The sequence below is a fragment of the Phaenicophaeus curvirostris genome, chromosome 20 (genome assembly GCF_032191515.1).
Source record: "Phaenicophaeus curvirostris isolate KB17595 chromosome 20, BPBGC_Pcur_1.0, whole genome shotgun sequence".
In the NCBI taxonomy this organism is placed as follows: domain Eukaryota; kingdom Metazoa; phylum Chordata; class Aves; order Cuculiformes; family Cuculidae; genus Phaenicophaeus; species Phaenicophaeus curvirostris.
In genome coordinates, this window is record NC_091411.1 from 8,030,746 (window position 1) to 8,053,295 (window position 22,550).

Sequence of the window (22,550 nt, forward strand, 5' to 3'; positions counted from 1 at the left end):
CCCTCCCCCCCCCACAATCCCAGCGCAGGGTAAAATTGATCAGTGTGTGTTTATTGATGGTTTGAACACTCAAAAGAAAGGAAAAGGAAAAAAGAGATGTTGCCATAGAAACGTCGATAAAGCTCCTGTCTCCGCTGTGGGATGCGAGTGCCGCGCCTGCATCCCCCGAGCCGGTGGCTGCTGGTGGGGTGGGAGTCGAGAGGGATCAGAGAGGGGTCTGGGGGTGTCTGGTGGGGGATGATACGTGGGCTCAGCCACCCTGAGTGCCTTTGTTGGGCTGCTGTGGTCCCCGTGGTGCGAGATGGACACCGCAGCAGAGATGCAGGAGAAGGAAAAATGCCTTTCCCCTCCTTCGCAGCCGGCGTTGTCCTCATACGAGGGCCAATTCCTGGCTTCATCTGTATCCCTGCAAACCCAGAGTCCCTCCCGTTCTGCACCGGTGGGGCTGTGACCCACGTGTAGCTCCCTGGAGGAGCAGACCCTCGCGCCTCCATCAATCCTCCCGACGCTGTTTTCCTGCTGCCCCAGCTCCCCTCCACCCAGCCGTCGCTTACCCGCTGCTCCTGCTGTGCGAACAGCTCACGCCAGCCCTGGCAGTGCTGTATTAAGCGGGCTGTCTGCTTGATGGATATCACAATGCACCTCTCAAAGCCTGATTTTTATGCCCTGGCCCCCTTCAGCCAAGTCCTGTCACGCTCTTTGATTTTGAGGGTACAATTTAGCACTTGCAAATAATTGCCCTGCTTCATTTTTTGAGCCTGCAATGAAATGTTAGATGTCATTAGGTGTCTAACTTGCCGTTAGTGTCTGCGAGCCAGGTAGTTAGACCTCTGATTACGAATATCACTGCCTGCAGTGGCAGCTGCAAAATCAAACGTCAGTGTTGGCATGGGCAGAGCTAAATCTGCCCAGAGGAGCAGGCAGTCACTGAGGAACGGGGCTTCTCCTTCGTGGCCATGCTGGATTTTCGGGGTCAGCGACTCTCCAGGTGACACTGTTGACAGCAGAGGGGACAGGACACCAAGCACCCATCGGTGGCCTAGGATAGGGGCAGGGGTCCTTGTTTCAGCCCCTCTGCACCCAAGCTTGTGCCGTGGCTGGGGATAGGTGGGGATGAGGCCAGGAGGGGGTCGGGAAGGGCTGGATTTTCAGGCGAGGGATGAAGGATGCTGAAGGTCAGGTCACCATCTCACCCGGGTGAGGGCTGTGGTGGCACCTGAGGATGTGTTCCGGGGTTGGGGCTCAAGTGGTTTGGTGGGACTGCAGCAGGACTGGTGATGTCAGGGATTTCTACAGACAAGGTTTCCTCAAACCCCACCGCTCTGTCCTGCTTTGCACGCAGGAGCTGGCTCTTGTGAGTGGCATCTTGACACTAAGCAGAATTTGCTGCCGGAGGGGCTTTCCCTTAACAAGCAGGAGAGCAGAAACTCTGTGGAGAGCTCTGAGGGACCTTGCTTCTTGCCTGCAACCTTGGCAAGCTGGCAGCTACAGGCAGACCCCACAAGGACTGTCCCCCCCAGCCCCCCAGCCTGTCCCTGCTGGCTCTGCCTGTGCTGGTGTGACATCCCTGCTCCCTGCAGCACTGGACACTGGCACAGGACCCTTTCCCTGTGCCCCAGCGAGGGCTGCGTGTGACCAGGGAAGGGATGCAATAGCTTCTTTTTAAGGCACTCTCCTCTTCTTCCATTGAACTGGCTGGGAACAGGGATGCGAGATCTGGAGCAGGGCTGCGAGTGAGGAAAACGCGGTGTGTGCCCTCCCCAGGGCCATTCCAGCTGCAACCCCCCCCAGATACCCTTTAGTCCGAGCAAACCTAGGTGAGATGGAAGGGAAGGATGGGACGAAGTGACCTGCGAGAGGTGAGGAATCGAGTCCAGGCTCTCATCTCCCAAAGCGGAAAGTGAAGCCCCCTTTTTTCCTGTTGTAGCCGTTGAGCTCCTCGGCCAGGTTCCCCAACGTGCCGCTGCGCTTCTCGCCTTCACCGGGCAGCAGCTCGGAGCCTCGCTGCCTGCCCAGCCGCTGCCCGCTGCCCTCCTTGCCGTATCCCCGCAGCTCCCGGATGATGCCCAGCAGGGCGCTCAGCTCCTCTCCGGGTCTCTGCTTCGCTCCTGCCCTCCAGCAGGTACCCGAGTCCTCGGCCACCGCCGCCACTTGCCAGCTGGGCTCCATCAGGGCCCCTTCCCTGGGGTCTCCTGGCTCCCGCCGCTCGCTGGGAGGGAAGCAGGCCCCCAGGCTCAGGAGGAAGAGGCAGGACAGCAAGTAGGGTGCTCTCATCTCGGGGAAGCACAGGGAGGGAAAGACAGGTCAGTAAACCCAGAGCACGCTCGGGCAGCGGCTAAAGCAGCAGCAAGGGCTGCGCTTGGCTAACGTGCATTCCCCATCCCTGCTGCGGCACCCCCAAACCAGCCCTGCCGCCCCTACACCCTGCGAGAACCCCCTCCAGCACCCACAAACCAGCCCTGACACCCCTACACCCTGCGAGAACCCCCTCCAGCACCCCCAAACCAGCCCTGACACCCCTACATCCTGCGAGAACCCCCTCCAGCACCCACAAAACAGCCCTGGCATCCCTACCATCCTCTGAGGAGCCCCCTCCAGCACCCACAAACCAGCTCTGACACCCCTACACCCTGCGGGAACCCCCTCCAGCGCCCACAATCCAGCTCTGACACCCCTACACCCTGCAAGAACCCCCTCCAGCACCCACAAACCAGCACTGACACCCCTACACCCTGTGAGAACCCCCTCCAGCACCCACCACCCTTCTGCAACCTCCACCCGGGCACCTGATGCTGTCGGGGTGCTCAGCTCCCTCTGCCTCCTCCAGACCCGCTCCCCTTCATCTTTAGCCTTTCCGAGCTCACAAATTACAGCTTTCCCATTCCTGCCCTGGTCCCCAGCGTGGAGCTGGGCTCTGCTCGGGCAGGGGTGGCAGACTGGGCTATTAGCCGGGCAGGCTGATGGGCTCCAGAGCCTCCTGCTCCTCTCAGAAGCACTGCAGGGAGGACTTAAGTGCATTCACCTGAGCCGGCCTTATCTTCCCCACCCGCAGGTTCTACCTGCAGTGCTGGGCTAATGCGAGTGCGGAGGAAGGTGCTCCACATCCCTCTGCTTTATGGGGCTTGCAAGTGCCTCTCCGGCAGCAGGGTCTGATGGAGCGTGGTCCTGGGCCATGAGCAGCAGTGCCGCAGGCTCTCGGGGTGACCTTGAGCATGGACAATGCTGCTCTGCTGCCCTTTCCTCCTTCTACAAAGGCTTAGAAAGGATAAATGGATTTTTTTTTATGATTATTTTTTGCTGCAGATGACCGGGGCCAGGGTGTCTCCCCTGTACTTGCAGGGTTGGGGGCTGCTGTGAGTGTTCCTCACTCCTGCGCCGGATCCAGATGAGCCTGAGCCCCTGCCTGCCCTCCCCAACAACCCCTTTGCCCATGGGCTTCGCTCTGGGGTGCTCCCCACCTCATTCACACCTCGCTGCTGTGCTGCGCTCTCCCCTTTTGCACCCACGGAGCCAAATCTCTGGGCACAACCGGAGCGGGGAGCACCTTCCCTGCCCATCCTGGGGGCTGGGGCTGCTGTGGGTGCCCTGACCAGCCCGTCCTGCTGCCCTCACCTGCCTCCCACCAGCCCTCGGTGCTCCCTGTCGAGGCAGGGAGCAAACCAAGCATGCAGGGTAAGTCGGAGATGCATGGAGACTCACCTCTCCGCCTTGACCGATGCCCAGCGCTGTCCTGCGCTCTGTCCCCTTGTGCCCAGACTGAGCCGGCCAGCCTGGATCTCACCATTAAATACCCACCGGCACTAATTGCCGTGTCACCCCTCGAGTGCGTGACCAGAGCAGGGGCTGGGATCCCGCTGGGGAGGGAGCCAGGGGGGCTGGCCAAGCCACCACAATGGGAGCGCGGCACCACCGCTGATTAACGCGTCTCCTTCATTTGCTGCCTCATTTGGAGGAGAGGCCGGGTGGGTGCGCGCTGCGCTGGAGCTGCCCTCGAGTCACCGGCAACTGGTGTGGACGCTGGCAGGAGGGAGCGTCTCATCTGGGGGGGAACAAGTGTCCCCAACCCCCTCGCCTGGCACGTGCTTGTGTTGGGGGACCCAGAGGTGTGTGCGAGCGGGGTGGGTGTGTAGGCACCGGTGGGGACCCCTGCATCCCCAAACCCACTCGGGGACCCCCTGCGTGCACCAGTCTGTGAGCTTCTCCCATTCCTGGTCAGCGTGTGCGGCTAAAAGATGGTTCTTGATGCCTGGGGTCAGCTGCTCAGTGGAAAGGGGCGTCGCTCGGTGCTCTGCAATCAGCATAGGTAGGGGAAAGCAGGGAACCTTGGCACCACAACCTGCCATCCCAAGGTCCTGCTGTGCCTGGGGTTGGGCTGGAGCCCTGGAAAGCCTCCGCGGCCCCATCCCTGCTGGGTCTCCGCAGACTTTGTGCAGAGCGCTTTGGGCTGCTAAGCACGGGATGGGCTGTTCCCCAGGATTCTGCGCTGTGAGCCCTGCTCGATGTCAGCAAAGCCCACGGCATCAAGTCCTTCTTCCCTATAAAATGTCCCCACAGAGCCCCGCACAGCGAAGGAGCCGCGATAATGCGGTGCCGCTCCCTTTGCCGGCACCGTGGCCGGTTCCTCCGGCACAGTCCCCGTTCCATGCTGTGGGCAGGGGCTGCCGCAACACCAGCTAACGATGAGTTCCTTTTATTTCAGGAGTTTAGAAAGTCCACATGTACAGCGTTGGACACCACTCACACACGACCTAGACTTCACGGCACTGCTACACACCACAACCCGGCCCAGGGCTTCGTCGAGAAGGTACGTGGCCACATCCCAGACCCCCCTGCCCACCCTTCCCTGGGGAGGTGTCACCACGGAAGGTTTTAGCCTAATCCGGGGCCGTGCGGCAACGCGTGCGCTCTTGGGAATAATCCTGGGAAATCCTGCGTCTCAGGGTGGATTAAATACCTCTCGCGCAAGACGAAACCAAGTCGTTAGGGAGTCCCGCGTGTGCTACCATCAAACCGCATGTACAACGTCCCCTCCCCGGCGTGGAAAACCACTGGTGGATGGGGCCAGGGCACGCGGCTCCGTGCGCCTTCTTGTCCTGAAGGCAGGTGCTAGAAAACCCGGCTACAGCTAATCCACCAAAATAAGTTAATGAAAAGTAAAGGTGGGTATTGTGCTCCCTGCCTGCATGGGACCCTTTCTGACGGGGTCCAACAGGGCACAGGGAGCCCCCCGGGAGCCGCTGGGGGCTCCTGCTCTTGCGCTGGCTGGGAGATGCCACCACCGAGCTCCTCCAAATCCCATCGCTGCTCCGGGCAGGGATGGAGCAGGTAAAGCTGATGCTTCGTCCTCATCCAAGGGCTTCAAGGAACGTCTCTGGCAAAGGGGAACGCTGCGGTGATCCCAGTGCATCACTTGTTCCTTTTCCCGTGTCCTGCTAGGGACCCCACAGCCGATAGGGCTCATCCAGCACAGGATCTGAGGTGGAAAAGGCTTAAAAAAAAAAAAAAAGAGAAGCTCGCAGGGAAGTACAAATCTGCCACAGCTGGGAAGATGAGCCTTTGATCTTCCCATGCTTTAAACCCCCCTGGAAACGGGGCCAGTGGGAGTTTTCCTCCCCTCCTCGGGCAGTTTGTCCGTCCAGTGGAGTTTCCTGGGGCCAGAGAGGGGTCTCTGTTCCCTGTTGCTGCTGTTGCACAGGCAGAAAATCATGTAAATGGTGACAGAGTCCCTGCTGTCCCTCTCCCCTCCTTGTTCCTGTAGAGCCCAGTCAGGCTTGGTTGGTTTTTTTAGACAAAATCCCCCCATTAGAGTCCTTCCAGGGAGATGGAGGAGAAGTCAGCCCCACACCCCATGGCAGCTCCTCCTCGGTCAGCCAGCACGAGGCATCGCCTGCTGCCTGGTTATCAGGGCCCTGCAGATGCTAAGCCCCACTTGGGGCTTCTTTTTGCAAAACCTTAATGGGATTTGAAGAAATGAAAGGATTTGAATATCTGCAGGTGCCGAGCCAGAGCGTGGCTCATCCCAGGTGAAAATGAACGCGGGTCCCCAGGCTGGGAATGAGCAGAGCGGCCAGTCCACAGGTTTCAGGAAAGGTCACAGGTCTGATGTGAGTCTGAGCGGGTCTGGTTGGGAGGGAAGAGCTGTGAAATGCAGGCAGAGCCAAGCCTGGAAGGAGCCTTCCTCACCTCCTCCTTCTCTCCGCGCTCTCCGCAGCAGCTCCATGTCACGATCCCTTCTGGGGTGCATCCTTCCAGCTTGCTTGGGAGGCCCCAATCCACCAGGAGACTTCGGAAGCCCACACAGGGACAAATGGGGATGAAGAAGTTCCTAATTGTCCTTTTCCATCCGTGTTCCTTCTGCAGGGGTAGAGGTGAGCGTTTACAGACAGAAGAAGGAACTGGTCAGGCATCTGCAAAGGCTTCAAGCCAGCCGAGCCTGCCCTGTCCCCAGTAGCACCATGGAGCGAGCTGGAACCGTGGGGCAGCAGCTTTGTCCCAGTCCAGGGGTTTCTGTGGAGCGAGGGGCTCCCCGTGGCGAGTGTGTGCTGGTTCCTCACCAGCTCAGCCAGGCCACTGCTGGGTGTCTGTGCCCAAAGCGGGGACGAGCGGAGGTGCCCAGCCTGCCTGGGATGCTGCATCCATCCCTCCATCCCTCCCTCCAGGCAGCCCCATCCCTTCCTTGCCGAGCCCCACTGGGCTCCCCAGATCCCTGCATCCCACTGCCGCGGACGCTGGTTGTGGGTCGCACTCTGGGAGGCAGGGCAGGAGGAAGCAGAGGTCCGGTGATGTCCACAGGCACCTGGGAGCAAAATCCGCCTTCCCCAGGGGGCAGGCACTCAGCAGGGGCCCCTCGAAGCCGGGCCAGCCCCCAGGGAGGGTGGCAGCTGCGGGGACAGGGCTGCGGGGCGGTGGGGAAGGGCAGGGTGCTGGGCATGGGGTAAGGGGGACGCTCTAATCCAGCTAATTCTCCTCCCGGACTGGTCGGATCTTCATCTCGGTGAACTTGAGGGAGTACTGCCAGCCGGTCCAGGAGGACCACTCAATGCCGTCGGCGTAGGAGCTGTGGTGGCCCTTGAGGTACTGCCCGTTGAGGTTGGAGGTGTGGCAGTTGCGGTACCACCAGGCGCCGTGGTAGAAAGCTGCGCAGTTGTTCTCCGAGTGGTCGTTGTCCAGGTCCTTGGTGGTGAACTTCATCCCGTTGTGCTTCAGGAAGGAGTCGCCTGTCGTGGGGGGCAAAGGAGCCAGGATCAAAGAATCATAGAATCATAGAATCACCGGGTTGGAATAGACCCATAGGATCATCGAGTCCAACCATTCCTATCAAACACTAAACCATGTCCCTCAGCACCTCGTCCACCCGTCACCAGGGAAGGTGACTCAACCCCCTCCCTGGGCAGCCTGTTCCAGTGCCCAACGACCCTTTCCCTGAAAATTTTTCCTAATGTCCAGCCTCAACCTCCCCTGGTGGAGCTTGAGGCCATTCCCTCTCGTCCTGTCCCCTGTCCCTTGGGAGAAGAGCCCAGCTCCCTCCTCTCCACAACCTCCTCTCAGGTAGTTGTAGAGAGCAATGAGGACACTGCTAACACCCCAGCGAGGGGGTTTGGTGGCCCCTCTGTGTCCCCCCTGCCTTACCTGCTGTTCCTGAATAGTCGGCGATGGAGATGGGGTACCCGTCCTCCTCGGGGTCAACGGAGAAGAGCCCCACGCCGAAGCTGCCGTAGTGGGCAAAGGCGGTGCCGTTGTCGAAGTCCTCCAGGTCGACGCGGAGCTCGTAGCTGCCCTGCACCGTCAGCACGTGGATCCGCTTCAGCCCTGCAGCGGAGAGAGGTGGTAAGTGCGGGGACGGGGTGGCCAGAGGTCTCTGGGGAGGGATGCGGGGTGGGATGCGGGGTGGCGTGGGGAGCGATTCCCACCTTCCAGCCCTCACTCTGTTCTCGTTGCACGGCCAAGGGCGCGTGCTCAGCTCACAGGCAAACCACCCCATCGCTTCCCTGCCCCTGTGCAGCCTCTCAGTGCCCTCCTTGTGTCCTTCCTAGGATGTGAGTGCTGGCCAAGGGGGGCTCCCCCGTGTCCTTTCTTTTGCAAAGGGAACCCTGGACCCCGCTGTGGGAGCTGGGGGACACCCAGGCTTTGCCAGCAGGCACTGCCAGCCCCACGTACCTAACCAGTGCTCTCCCGTCAGCTTCCCAAAGCCATCCCGGTAGGCTTCCCAGCCACGGAAAAAATTCACGGAGCCATCCTCCCGCCGCTGGAACACCTGGGGAGACACGAGGGGGGTCAGTCGTGGGGCTGCTCTGAGCCTGCGCATCCCAAGCATCCTCCTCAGCTCCCCCCTGCCCACCCCTCCCCGCTGCTGCCTTATTAGACGTGGGTGCAAATTAAGCCCTTTCAACTCATTAATTACAGGGGGACACCAGCAAGAAGGTCTCCAGGGAAATGCTGGATCGTTATCTGCCAGCTCTCAGGTCAGATAAAACACTGTCCCCCTTCCTTTACCTGGAAACGGGAGCAGAGCTTGGGGAACCTTTGGCTTTAAATTGGAAAGGGAGAGATTTATATTAGACATTAGGAAGAAATTCTTCACTATGAGGGTGGGGAGGCCCTGGCCCAGGTTGCTCAGAGAAGCTGTAGATGCCCCATCCCTGGAGGTGTTCAGGGACAGGCTGGATGAGGCTTTGAGCCCCTGATGCCGTGGGAGGTGTCCCTGCCCATGGCAGGGGGTGGAACTGCAAACGGTGCTGCGTAAAACTGCTCTCTCCTGGGCAGCTGCCCCGCGTTCAGCCATCAGGGAGAACCTCATTAGTCTCCCAGAGAAATGAACCATGGGGCAGCGACCACCCCGAATCCTGCAGAGCCCCCAGATCCCCAGGGCTCAGATCCCCAGGGCTCAGCACGGCTTTTCTCCTCAAGAGCCTTTCTCTTTTCCTCTCCCATCCGCTCATCGGCATGACGTGCCCTGTTTGTTTCATCCGCTTTTATTTGTAGTTTCGGGTTTGATTTATTGACAATGATCCAGAAAATGCTGCTCCGTGTCCAACCATTGGAACTTAATTAAGCCTCCAGCCCTGGATTAATTGCATTAAACTTGGCTGAGCCAGCCTGCCCAACGGCCACCGAGCCCCGTGCTCCCGTGGCCGCGGCAGCGGGACAGGATGCTCAGCGATTTAGGAACAACCGCCCCATGCGTGGGCAGCTGAGGGGCCAGAGCACCTTGTTTTGAGGTTGAGCGTTGCTGCTGACCCCGTAGACCCCAATTCCAGCATCCCAGGCTCCAGCAATGCTGCTGAGTCCCTATACCAGCCAGGAAGCTGCTGTGCTTTGCTCTACCAAGGGGATGCTCCTTCGCAAGCTGCTCCTGCATGTGTGGGGTGTCATCCCGGCATGCAAAGAAGACCCAATTCATGAATTTCATCCCATTTTTTCCCTTCTGGACAGGCACCTTCAGGGCTGGGAATGCTCCAGCGCGCTCCTTGGCACGGCACAGCTCTGATCCTGCTGTACTTACCTTCTAGAATTAGAGCCTTAATTTTTATCCCTGCGTTGAGCACTTGAGAAGCTGTGGTTAAGCCTGTTTAAGGGTCTTTCTTCGGGCTTGCTCCAAAAAGGGGGATGGTGTGGCTGTATGGGGGCCCGAAGCTGATTTTCCCTGGCCAGTGTCAGCTCCAGCACTGCCATGTGGGGAAGGCAGTGGAAGCAGCACCAATGCTCCCTCTTAATCTGCTTTGACCCACGGTTTTAAATAGGCCAATTGCCTGAGCGGTGCGTGGGGAAGCATGTGGGGCACATCTCCGCTGGCTGAGCCTCATCACGGCTCAGCCATCACCCTCGGTTCCCCGCTGCCTGCTGGGCTTGGCCCCAAGGGGGCTCAAAACCGGGTCAGAGGTGCTGTGTCCTCATGGGTCTCCTGCTCCACTCTCATCTCTCATGCATGGTCTCTCCTCATGCCTCCCTCGTGCACTCTTCTGCGTGCAGGTGGGGATGTGGGAAGCTCCTCCTTGACACCTGTGCTGGCATGCTCCATGCACTGGGATGCTGCAGGTACCAGGATGCTTCATGCACTGGGATGCTGCAGGTACCAGGATGCTTCATGCACTGGGATGCTGCAGGTACCAGGATGCTGCATGCACTGGGATGCTGCAGGTACCAGGATGCTGCATGTACTGCTGACCCACGGGCTCGCTGCCACGCTCCCAGCCCTGCCTTGCTGCTCTTTTCCTCCTCATCAAATATGCATCACTCCCTCTTAAGCAAAAAGGATTTTCTTCCCTTCTTTAAGGGAAAGGCTGAAATATTTATCTCCCCCGCTCTCAGCCTCCCCCAGTTGTGCTGAGCTCGCGGGGCAGGGACAGGCTCCTGCGAAGGCACCAGCCCTGAAAAATGGGTTAAAAACAGAGGAAAGCGAGACCGCCAGCCTGCCGAGGTGTTGTTGGTGAGGGAGGGCTCTTCTCCCTCTTTCCGTAGCCCCCACCAAAACCTCAGCGGGCTCAGAACCCCACCAGCTGCAGCCTGGGGAGATGCTCAGCCATCTCTTTTCTGCCACCGCAGCACTCGAGCTTGGGGTCAGACCCCACAGCCCTGGCCCTGTGGTGTTCCTCTGAGCCCTCCTATCAAACCATCTTTGGGTTCAGCCACGGAGAAGATGAGCTTGGGAGCATCGCAGGAGCCAACCCCGTGTGATGACCTGCAAACACCGCAGCCAGCAGTGCTGCTCCTGCCTGTCCCCGCCAGCTGAAGAGTCTCATCCCAGCCAGTGGTGACACATAAGTCACATCTATTGGAAACAGCACATTTCCCTGGGCTCGTCTCGCCCTCTGCTTTGGGCTTGTCCCAACCCGCGTGTAAACGCATCAGTGTGTGCTCAGAGCCCCAGCTCGCCCCGGGACCGATGCGCAGGCTGGGTGAAGCCGTCCCCGTGAGCATCCCCAGCGCGGCAGGTGCCTGTGAAGCTGGAAGCTGTCACTTAACATTAACCACAGCCCTCGTCCTGCCGGCACAGGCTTTTCTTCCACATCCTCCAGCTTTCCCACCACTTCCCAATACGCGCTCTACATGCACAATGATGCTGAGGAGCCGGAGCTGTAGCAGCACTGTAGCTCACGGAGCCAGGATGCTGATCCTGGGGGCTTTGCCCCTGGCTGCGTAGCTCAGGGGCACCAGGAGGAGCATGGGACATTTTGCAAAGACTTCCCAAGAGAATAGCATGTGAAGAGGCAACTTTTTCCGAGCCTCCCCTGCCCTCCGTCACCTAGTTATTATTTTAGTGAGTGTCAAAGGGGGAGCTGGGGTCAGGCTGGGCAATTACTCAGCTGCAGCCTGGTGCTGCCGTGAGGCTCGGGGCAGCCTGGGGTAGTCTCTGCAATTAAAATTGGTGCTGAGATGTTCCCGCTGGCACTGGTAGCACTGACCCAGCCAGCTGAATGTGGCCCTGCTGCTCATAGCCAGAGTCGAGGGGGGAGAAAACATTTTAGAGGGTGTGCTGGGGGCTTCCTGGCTCTTCCCTCCCATGTTTCTTCAACTTCGTGCCACCCTGCCCTGCATGGACAGGGATGCTGGCTGCCCTCTCTGCCAGATTTCTGCTTTTCAACTCTGCAAAAAGAGGTAGCAAAGAGCCCCAGAACTGCAATCGCTCGCATGGCACAAGGGACTTCGGTGGCCACCGCAGGGAGGAGAGGTGTTGGTCCAGAGAGGGCTGCACAGAGCTGGGACCCTGCGTCTGGTGAGGGGACAGATCACACCGTGGGGATGGAGAGGTGCTGAGCAGCATGTGGTGAGTGACCCCAGCTGGGTTTCTCCCCAGTGGGACTTTGGGGTGGCTCTTCCCCCTGCCCAGCTCCCTGAGATCTCTAAGCTGCCCATGCAGGGTAAGGTTTTAGCTCAGCAGCTCCCAAGTCGAAATTGATTCAGCTGCTGCCATCGCTTCCACCCACCCACCCACATGCAAATAAGCCCAAATGTCAGGAGTAATCGCTCCAGAGGAGGAGGAAGAGGAGGAGGAGGGGAGGGAAATTTCCCAGGCTCTGCACCAAGGTGCTCAGCCGGGCCATGGCTCACCTGGAGCCCCAGGGACACCTGTGTCCTCAGCCCCGCAGGAGAGAGCTGAGACCACCCCCTGACCCCTCTGCAGGGGCTGCAGGTACGTGTGGGAGCTGCAGAGCAGCCCCAAGAAATGGGAGCCTGGGGTGAGCACCCTCAGCTCTGGATGCTTCTCCCTCTGGAATGCCAGAGATCAGCACCTGGTTTGGCTCCTCAGAGCCTTGGTGCTGCCTGGCTCAGCCCTGCTGCTGGAGTCCACGACGCTGTTGGGTGTAAAATCATTTGCTTCACCCTCTCCCCAACCCAGCCGGAGCCCCCCTGGCTGCAGCAGCTTTAAATAAGCCTCTGAGTGTCTCGCTAATCACCTTGGGCTGCTCTTCAGGCAGCGCTGGAGCGTGGCTGGGGCTGGGGGAGGCTGTGCTGGGGGGGTTTGCAGGGACCCTCTCCACCTTGGAGAGCAAGTGGGGTCCCCCCTGTTTTCCCTCTGTGAACCCCACAGGAGCTGGGCTCCCCAGAGCTGCACTGTGCCTCAGTTTCCCCACTAGAGATGCTGGTACAGAGCTGTGCACGCCAGCTTGCTCCTGCTTGGGGTGGGCTCTTGGCAGCCCCCCAAGAGCAGGGGGGCTAAGCTCCCTCCTGGCACCGCTCAAAGCTGCTTAGGGGAATCAGATCGCGGGGATTTGTTTCTTGGAGCGCCCAGCTGGAGGGGCGCTGGCCGGCTCGGCTCACCCAGCGTGTCCTCGAGGGAGAAGCTGCCCCCTCCGTGCCCTGCTGCCATCCCAGGGGATGCCCTCCTAGCTAGGGGCTGTTGGTACCCAAGGGGTCTGCGAGGGGGAGAGGTTCCCCAGGCTTGGGGCATCCCCCCAGCTCCCTGCCCCTGTTGCTGTGACGACACGGCTGCTGCAGCCACCACAGCAAAGGGAATTGGGCAGAGCAGCCAGGGACCGAGTGAATTGGCACTGGAGGAGCCCCACAAGCTCCTGCATTAGATGGTATGAAACGCGTTGGGTTTGGGGCTCATCCTGACCCCAGCACCACAAGGATGGGATGAAGCACAGCCACTCACCCAAGAGCACAACCACAGCTCATCACCAAACCCACCAAGGACAATCTCCAGCCGTTGCACCCAAATCCCTGCTTGAAACCACCCTCCAGCTCCAGATAAGCTCACGGAGCCCAGGGCAGGGCTGCTGGGCTCTGGCAGACGGCTCAGCTCGGCAGCTCTGCTGATGCCACCAGCACCCTGTGCACAGCCAGCCCCCATTAGCATTTATCCCCCACCCCGAGGACACCTCCAAGCGCTGAGAGTGACATCTCCCACCCCCAGCATCCCGGCACGGGGACAGCCTGCAGCCAGGGTCCCTTGGCGTGGTGGCAGCTCACCGTCCAGCCGCCCCCGTCGGTCGTCATGTCGCAGTAGACCTGGAAGCCGTCGGGATAGTGCGTAGGGAAGATGGAGTAAATCCCATCCTCTTGCTGTCCACTCGCGTAGATGTCAAAGCAGTCTCGTGGCCGGGAGCCTGCGGCGGGGCATTGGGATGGGGTGGGATGAGAGGAAAGCTGGTTAATTAATGATTTAATTTAATGTCTTGCCATTTCATTCAGGCTCTCAACCTTGCTGCCAGCGGCTTGGTGTTTGCCTTGCTCTCTCCCTCCTTTCTTCTCCAATGCTCAGGGTGGTGCCTGGGGAGAACGCAACCATCCCAGGGATTCCCCCTGGCAGCCCAAAGGGACCAACCCCATGTCCCCGAGGGATGGAGAGGGCACGCTGGGACCCGGCTGGGGAGGAGGGAGCTGGTGCCCAGAGGCAGCTAGAGGCAGAGTGTGGGCACGTGCTCGCAGCCCCGGGACAGTCGTACTCAGCTTCATCTTAACCAAATGATGATGAACGTGACTATTTATTCCAAGTCCCACATACTGCTGCAGTTTGCACCCAAATGAAAGCAAACTGCTTATTACTCAGTCTGCTTTTGCCCCGGCTATGTGGGGAATGGGTGGGTCTGCAGGGGTGCAAAGTGGCTTTTGTGCAGGCTTTGCAGGCTCTTTATGGACAACTTGGGTCGCATGGTGAGAAACACCCCTTCTAGGACCCAACTTTCCATCTCCCTCCTGCTCCGTCTCCCCTATCTCCTTGCCAGCCCCACACTGAATTGAATCTTTCTCCAGGTTGGTTTCCCTCAACCCTGAGTGGGTTTCTCCCTCCCCTCTCCTCCGGCAGAGACCAGCCGGCAGCGCCAGGCGCATCCCTCTCCCAGGGGAATGGTGGGTGCCATCTCACCGTTGGAGCAGCCCCGGGGCCGCGCTCCCCTGGCCGGAGCTCGCTGCAGGTCAGCCTTGAGCCGGGGCCGGGCACCACCACGCTCCTTCTGCAGGGTGTCCAGGATGTCGCTGACGGAGCTCACCAGCCGAGCCATGTTGGTCTGGCTCTCCGAAAGCAGCTGTGGGTGCAGGACAAGGTTAAACACAGTTAAACCCCTTCCATCCCTCCTAACCCACCACCGCTCTACTGTGAGGATGCTCTGCCTGCTCCCACAGCTCCCCAGATGCCAGGGGACAGGCTGCTGAGGGCCAGGTGGGGACACGAAAGCCACACCAGATCCCATACGACATCTCCAGTGCTTTCCAGCCCAAGGTCAGGGTCCAGATAGCGTCTAACGCCACTAGAGCTCAAAACCCTCCCAAACCGAGGTGCGTCGGTGCCGCCACCCTGCGGGATAAAGAGCATCTCTGGGCAAGAGGCCGGTGGCAGGAATAGCCGTGTCCTGAGACAACTGCTGGCTCTCCGCCGTACCCCGAGGTGACCCGGGCTGGGCGAGTGACGTGGGGTGGCCGTGGCAAAGCAGCAGAACGGGGAGCAAAGCGAAGCGGTGGGGATCGAGCAGCTCCAGACAGACAGCGATGAGCGCCAGGAGGGATGAGCAAGGTGCTGAGCATCCAGTCCTGCTACGATGCCTGGCAGACCCCTGGCAGACCCAGGTAAGCGTTTCAATACAGCTCATCGGCTGGGAAATTTTTGGGGCTGTAGATAAGGAGAGGCTGATTGCTGCATGAACCGCTCTTGGGATAGTCCTGTGCTGTGCTTGGCTCTCCTCAGAGCCCCCAAACTGGAGCTGCAGCTGGGAGACCCACAGGTGGGAAGCTGCACGCTCAGGTCACCAGCACTTGGATGGTTTGGCAGCTGATGAGCTGGAGCTCCAGTTGCGCTTCCACGCTTGCTTTAAACCTCAGCTCCTTCTGCTGGAGGTCCCCTGGACACCTTAGGCAGGAGCTGCAAGCAGCCATGCCCCAGGGACACGGGGACAGTGGTGGTTTGTCCCCAAGGAGCTCCGTGTGGCACCCCCGGCGTCGGCTCACCTGGATGAGCCTGCCCTGCTCGCCCTGCAGGGCGCCGAGCTCCTGCCCCATGGCGCTGTGCCCCTTTTTGAGGCCATCGCAGTCGGCACGCAGCTGCACAGCGTGTGTCAGCAGCTTCGACACCTCGTCTGCCACCGTGACCAGCAGGGCCTTCTGCTGGCTCTTGGTGGCCTTGGCCTCGGCATCGTGGTCAGTGACGGCGCGCAGCAGGGAGCTCTGCAGCCCCTCCAGGCGCCCGAAGGTGCCCGCTGCGTCGGGGCAGTTGGGGTCGATGAAGATGTTGATGCGCGAGCTGTCTGCTCTCTCGATGGTCACCAGCGCGTTGGCTTCCTCGGGGTTGGTGCTGATGACGGGAGGTGACTCGGTGACGGGCGTGTGGTAGTGGTTCATGAAGAGAATGGCCCCCGTGACCGTCACTGCCAGGAGAACGGCCACCGAGAGCAGGACGGTGCACAGGATGTACCCGCAGCTCATCCTCTGCAGACAGAGAGACAGACACTGTCAGGACCCATCTGGATGGGACCCATCCCACTCCCCTTCATCCGAGAGATGCGTTCAAACCCTCAGGAGCTCTGGGGGTCCAGAACCGAAGGACCAAACTGGATGGGACCCATCCTGCTCCCCTTCATCCGAGAGATGCCTTCAAACCCTCAGGAGCTCTGGGGGTCCAGCACCGAAGGAGGTGTTGAAGGACACATGGGTGGTGGCAGAGAAGGGGATGCAGGGACTCCGGGGAGCCCTGTGGTTCTTGCCAAGGGGAACAGAGGCCACAGGCGAGCGCTCAGCGAGCAAAGCAGCTAAACCCGCCTGGGAGCTGGAGGTATGAAATAATAAAGAGAGCGAACGCCTGCTCCTGCTGGCATGTTTTATTTAAGGCAGCGGTACTCAGCCGGAGCAGTCCTGGCTCCCCACGAGGTGCGCGCGGGGCTCCCTGCTGCCCTGGCCACAGACACGGGGAGGAAAAGGGGGAACGTCTCCCGTGTTCCCGGAGCAGGGACCAGGCGAGGGAAGGCAGGGACTGTCCCCAGAGCAAGGGGAGCCTGGGGGTTGATGTTGGGGTCACACTGCCCAGAATGTGATGGGGTTGTGCTCGGCACCGGCCATCTCCAAGCTGTGTGAGCCGTGCATCCCCATCCCTTCTGCCCTCGCTGACTGCCAGAGGGGAGCAGAGCTGCTCCCAAAGCCCTCGGACCTTGCCTGGAGCCTCTTGGCGAGGGGGAGTTGCTGTGGGATGATCTCTCACCCCTCTCCCCAAAGCCACTCTGGCAGCTCCATGGGCTTGAGCCCACAGGAGCTGCCCTGCGAGCACCAAGAGCGCGTGGAGTCTTTTCTCTGAGCAAAATGTGAAGCGCCGACGCTGCCAGCGTGGATGGGGCAAGCTGCCACCCAGCCCCATCAGCCCCCTGTCCCCCCCGCTGCCTCCCCTTCTCATTACACCTGCAGGACAGAGGCTGTGATTTTCCCCTGACCTCGGCCACGGCTGTCACAAGGAATTGCAGGGCTGCCAGAAAACTGCAGATTCAGAGAGACAAAGACTACTTTCCCCAGAAACGAGAGGAAAATCGCTGCATCTGCAAAGATTTCTCAGGCCCTGTCCCCTCCTGTGCACATCTATCTGGAGTGACACCTTCCTTCAAGCACCCTTCATTTCATTTACGCTCCCGCAACCATTTGCATTAAGGTGACCCCGGCTGCGGCGGGGCCAGCTGGGTAGGGGCTGGGGGGCCCTGTGGATGCCCCACCAGCTCTGGGGATGCTCTGGGTTTCTTCCCCAGCCCACAGAGCGAGGCTGGAGGTGCAAACAGTGCTGGGTTTGAATGGGAAGCCGCGCGGCGAGGACCTCCATGAGGAGGCAACCGCAGGCTCAGCCTCTCGGTGTGCATTGAAAGGAGGTGTCAAAGGCAATAAGGAAGCTTTTGGCAAGCAGAGGGTGGAGGAGCTTGCCCTGTGTTTGTAGACATGGAGTCCCAGCTCAGGGGCACAAGAGGCACAGGGCAGAGGCAGGGACGGTGGCAGATGGAGGTGGGAGATGCGCGTCGCTGACACTTTCACATGGACACCCAGGACATGGGCTCAGTCCAGCTCCTTGGCTCCCTGCAGGTGCAGAAGTGGCAGGAGGGACAGCTGCTGAGCCGAGGCTAACGTTGGGTGGTTTGGAATCTAAGAAGTGAGCAAGAACTGTGTCCCTGGGGCTGTTGGGACTATCACAGCAGCTTCAGCTCCCGGCTCTGCGCCCTCCCAGCCCACATGCTGCTGCTCCCCATCATGCTGACATCCCCACCAGGACACACGGATGGGCTGCAGTGAGCAAGGGACCCATCTGAGCGTTAGGGGCTTCAGGAGCAGAGCCACGACCAGCCCACGTTCTGTTTCCCGCAGCCACGCAAATCCCACGAGGGCTTTAAATTCCCACAGCTCCTCTTGGGAGCCGCATCCAGCTGCTTCCAAGCCTTTGAGCCCCAGCATCTCTGCCCTCCTGCGCTGGAAACTGTGGAAGGAGCTGGGGTCCGATCCCCTTCGCACTCAGCTACCCCTGCGTGCGGCCGCAATATCCCGAGCAGTGGCAACGTTACGAGTCCCACGGCATTTTGCTGGCAGGTTGTGTTACCTGGCAACCTGCAGTGGGGAGAGGAGGGAAACGCTCAGCCAGCGGCACCAGCGACGCTCCAAAGTGGGGTGTGGGTCCCCCCAAACCTCCTCAGCACAGCCACCCTGCGGCTGCATCCCCAGCTGCCAGCTCGGGGCCCTGCGGATGCCTCTGCTGCGTCCTCCTGCCCCACCAGGGCCATCCTCCTGACTCCAGAGGTTCCTGCTGTCCATCCCGTGGCCTCAGGCTCCTGCGTCTCAACAAAGCTTTTGGGCAGCTGCAGGACATCCCCCTGCTCTGGTTAGTGATGTGCCCCTGAGGACATCCATCGTGCTCCCAATTCTCCAAATCCCTCTTTCCTAAGGAAAGCAGAAGCTGGAAGATGCTCAGGACGAGCCAAGCTTCACTTGATAACCTGCTCTGGAACTGGGGCTGGAGCTCAGGAGAGAACTCCAGGCAGGAACTGAGGCACTGTTGCCACGTTCAGCCGGGCTCTCCGTACCCCGCGCTGGCTCAGGCAGCACCTCTACGCTTGGCTGAGCCCTTGGTGCCCCAGCCACGCTGCATGAGCAGCCCCTGAGCCACCCTGCACCCTGTGGCAGGGGGTCCCTAGTGCCCATCACCCCTCCACCAAGCATCCTCCAGCCAGCTGGACAGGTGAGCGGCTGCACTGGGTGTGGGAGACAGAAGCTCCAGCCCATGCAGCCTGCGAGGAGGGGAGGATGCGAGATGGCTTGTCCCCAGGGGTGGCTGGAGCAGAGCTGGAGGGAGGCTGGCCCCCAGGGACCACAGACCCGAGAGCAGTTCTGGGCCCCTCACCACAAGAAGGACGTTGAGGCTCTGGAGCGAGTCCAGAGAAGAGCAACGAAGCTGGTGAGGGGGCTGGAGAACAGGCCTTATGAGGAACGGCTGAGAGAGCTGGGGGTGTTTAGCCTGGAGAAGAGGAGGCTGAGGGGAGACCTCATTGCTCTCTGCAACTCCCTGAAAGGAGGTTGTGGAGAGGAGGGAGCTGGGCTCTTCTCCCAAGGGACAGGGGACAGGACGAGAGGGAATGGCCTCAAGCTCCACCAGGGGAGGTTCAGGCTGGACATTAGGAAAAAATTTTCAGGGAAAGGGACATTGGGCACTGGCAGAGGCTGCCCAGGGAGGGGGTTGAGTCACCTTCCCTGGAGGTGTTTAAGGGACGGGTGGACGAGGTGCTAAGGGGCATGGTTTAGTATTTGATAGGAACGGTTGGACTCGATGATCCTATGGGTCTTTTCCAACCTGGTGATTCTATGATTCTATGATTCTATGAAAGGCTGAAGTCTGCCAAGGCAGATGATCCTTGAGGAGGACGTGCCCTTTGCTCCTGCCCAAGCCGCTGCTCTTTGCCAGCTCAGCAGACAAGCTGTGGGATGGTGGGCAGGACCATGGGCAGCCCTGGGTGCTCTCCGCTGAGCTCCAGCCAGCTAGGAAGCAGGACCCTGGCTGTGTTTCTGAGGCAGGTGGATGCTGCTTTGCATCGCCCAGGCGCAGCTGCGGGGACAAACTTCATCCCAGCTGCCCCTCATCTTCCTCTCAGGCTTGACACAGCCCCAAAACAGCCCCAGGGCAGCCAGAGCCAGTCCTCGACCTCCCCAAGCCACTGCTTGCTCCAGAGCAGCTCAAACAGCTCATTTTGCATCCCAGCTGCTGGCTCTGCGCTGCTCCATTGCCCCTCTCCGGCTTCCCTGCCTAACCAGCTCTCACAGCTTTGCGCAGGGCTGCAGCCCCTCTCCCTGCTCACCCTGGGGTGGGGGCTGTACCCCAGCCTCCCCCCAAAACCCTCCTGCTCGCCGTGCCTTCCCAGAGCCCAACACTGCAGGAGCGTAGAGGAAGACAAACTGAATCCCACTGCCATTACCTGCTTTCCTCCAGCATCCAAAGGCTGCCTGGTATCGCTCCTACAGCACAGCGTGCTCTGCGGCTCGGGGAGAGGAGAAAACGGAGCTGGTGAGTGCGCTGGAGCCAGCTCCATGGGTGAGCATGCCAGTGGGCTGGGATGTGTTTGCACAGGAGCTTACGGGAGCTGGGAACCCAGCACCAGCTGCACAGCAAACTCCGTGCCTGCTTTGCAACCCCCTGCACGAACCGCAGCTCCGGGCTGCATGTCCAAGCCTGGATGGGTGGTGGGGATGGACCCATCCAGCCCAGCTCATCCCTGGGGCTGGACCCCATCCTGCCCAGCTCATCCTCAGGGCCAGGGGGGCACAAAGCTGGGCAGATAGAGGTTTCAGCCAGATGGCACCACTGCTTGGAGGGGCTGCGTGCCAGGGAGACGGCTCTGCTGGGAAGGGGAGAAGAGAGTGAGGTTTCCATCTCAGGGTGGATGCGCCTCTCAGGGTGGGCAGCGCCTCTCCAGCGAGGTGAGGGAGCCGTTCAGCATGGATGGGCTGAAGAAGAGGGCTCAGAGAAGGGTTTGCAGCAATGCCAAGTCAGACAGGAGTCCCTTTCCTGCACTGCTGTGTGTGGAAGATGGACAGAGGAGCAGCAGACCTAGGGGAGAGCGTGCCTTATGGTTGCTCCCTGCATCCTTGCCAGCACTGGGGTGCAGGACGAGGGCAGGCGCTGCTGGCCCCCGCTGCCTCCCCATGCCTAGCGCCTTCCCATGACTCCCAGGCTTTGCCAGAGACCTCCTTTCCCCCAGCTCTCCCCAGACACGCTCCAGGCTCATTTACCCCTAACTCTCCACCTCTTCGCTCCCTGCTGGTGCTACCTGCGCGCTGGGCAGGTGGAGTTGGCAACACGTGCAGCGCGTTGTGCAAACAGGCTCCAGCACGTGCCAGATCCCCCTGCGCATCACCGCAGGCTCTGCCACCGCTTCGCCGCAACACCAGCCTCACCCCTCAAAATCATAGAAACACCAGGTTGGACAAGACCCACCGGATCATCGAGTCCAACCATTCCCATCAAACACTAAACCATGTCCCTCAGCACCTCGTCCACCCGTCCCTTAAACCCCTCCAGGGAAGGTGACTCAACCCCCTCCTTGGGCAGCCTCTGCCAGTGCCCAATGACCCTTTCCATGAAAAATCCAGGAGGAGGTTAAGAGACAGCCAAGAGGCTGGGAGTCCCCGAAGCAAGAGGGATGCCTCTAGCTGCAGCAAGGAGCTGAGATGCAAAATTCTCCGTACGGGGTTATTTAAGCAGTTTAAAGCGTGCAGTTGTTCATCAGAGGCGCGTGCGGCAGCATCGCCTGCTGCCTGGGCGAGGGGCAGCCTGGCACTGGAAGGCGAGGGAACGCTGCCTGCAAATACAAACTCAATCATTCAGGGGTATTGGGAGTTGGGGGAGGCAGCTCCCCATTCGAGGGGGGCTCTGTACTGGGGGGGGGGTTGGGGGGCAGCTCATCCTGCTGGGCTGCACTAGGAGAAAAGCTCATAGGGAGAATGGGATGGGGGGGGGCTTCATGAGACCCCTGAAGTGGTCACTGCCCCCCCCCGTACCTGTGATTTCTCTTGGGGGGGTGCAGCTCATCCTGCTGGGCTGCACTAGGAGAAAAGCTCACAGGGAGAATGGGATGGGGGGGGCTTCAATGGGACCCCCGAAGTGGTCACTGCCCCCCCCCCCCCCGCCCCCCAGCCTCCTACCTGCGATTTCTCCACGGGGCTGCGCTGGGAGAAAAGCTCATTGGGAGAAGGCAGGGAGGGGTGGGGGGGGGGGGGCTTGGATGGGACCCCCCATCCCCCCCCCCCACCTCCCAGTCTGGTAACTGCTCCCCTTTGCCCCCCAGCCCCGTACCTGCGATTTCTCCTGCTGCCCGTCCTCAAGTTGCGAGGCTCCTCCCATGGTTTTCCAGCGCTCGTTCCCCATCGCAGCCAAGTTCCAGCCGGGACCCCCCCTCCCCGGACCCCCCGAATCCCCCCGGACCCCCCGGCAGCGCAGCCCCGGCAGCCGCGGAGCACGGGCGGAGAGGAGGAGGAGGAGGAGGAGGGATGGAGGGAGGGAGGGAAGGAGGGAGGGAGGACACGGGCACGGACACGGGGGTGGATCTTCCCTCCCCGCCCGCCCCGCTGCCCCCCCTCCCCGGGCTCCCCCCGCCCCGCTCCGGGGACGCCGCCCGGGGATGCTCCGGAGTCACTCCGGATCCCAGCCCCGCCGCCTCCCGGGCTCCGGAGTCGTTTCGGATGCGAAACCCTCCTTGTCTCGGGGCTCCGGAATCATTTCGGATCCGAACCCCCTTGTCCCCGGCCTCCGGAGTCATTTCGGATCCGAACCCCCTCTTGTCTCGGGGTTCTGGAGTCACTCCGGGTCCGATCTCCCCGCTCCCTTACCCCGGGGCTCCGGAGTAAGTTCGGATCCGAGCAACTCAAGCCTTAGGACTCCGGATTCAACACCCCCCAGCTCGCTTTGCCCCGGGGATCCGGAGTCATTCCAAATCCAAGCCCCCCTTGCTGCAGGGCTCCGGAGTCACTCCAGATCCAAGCCCCCCACCCCGGACTCTGGGATCATTCCAGATCTGAGCTCCCCACCCCAGACTCCGGAGTCACTCCAGATCCAAGCCCCCCACCCCGGACTCCAGGATCATTCTGGATCCAAGCCCCCCACCCAGGACTCT

At 60.7% G+C, this 22,550-nt stretch overlaps 2 protein-coding genes across 2 annotated transcripts; both read right to left on the reverse strand.

Annotated features, from left to right (window-relative positions):
* Positions 1–1,881: 1,881 nt before the first annotated feature.
* Positions 1,882–2,274, reverse strand: QRFP (pyroglutamylated RFamide peptide). The gene has a single exon (XM_069872955.1). It carries the CDS (start codon positions 2,272–2,274, stop codon positions 1,882–1,884), a length of 393 nt encoding a protein of 130 aa, XP_069729056.1.
* A 4,504-nt stretch (positions 2,275–6,778) lies between these two features.
* Positions 6,779–21,826, reverse strand: FIBCD1 (fibrinogen C domain containing 1). The gene is made up of 7 exons (XM_069873189.1): positions 21,734–21,826; positions 15,385–15,861; positions 14,309–14,468; positions 13,414–13,550; positions 8,158–8,254; positions 7,630–7,809; positions 6,779–7,217 (listed from the first exon to the last, which is right to left on the reverse strand). Exons 1-7 carry the CDS (start codon positions 21,803–21,805, stop codon positions 6,958–6,960), a joined length of 1,383 nt encoding a protein of 460 aa, XP_069729290.1. The 5' UTR covers positions 21,806–21,826; the 3' UTR covers positions 6,779–6,957.
* Between the last annotated feature and the right edge of the window lie 724 nt (positions 21,827–22,550).

Excerpts from the sequence above, each read along its gene's own strand:
- FIBCD1 (XM_069873189.1), bottom strand. The coding sequence starts at position 21,805 with ATGGGGAACGAGCGCTGGAAAACCATGGGAGGAGCCTCGCAACTTGAG. Across the intron at positions 15,862-21,733 it reads GGCAGCAGGAGAAATCGCAG|AGGATGAGCTGCGGGTACAT; the intron begins GTACGGGGCTGG and ends CTCTGTCTGCAG. Across the intron at positions 13,551-14,308 it reads GCCCCGGGGCTGCTCCAACG|GCTCCCGGCCACGAGACTGC; the intron begins GTGAGATGGCAC and ends GCCCCGCCGCAG.
- QRFP (XM_069872955.1), bottom strand. The coding sequence starts at position 2,274 with ATGAGAGCACCCTACTTGCTGTCCTGCCTCTTCCTCCTGAGCCTGGGG.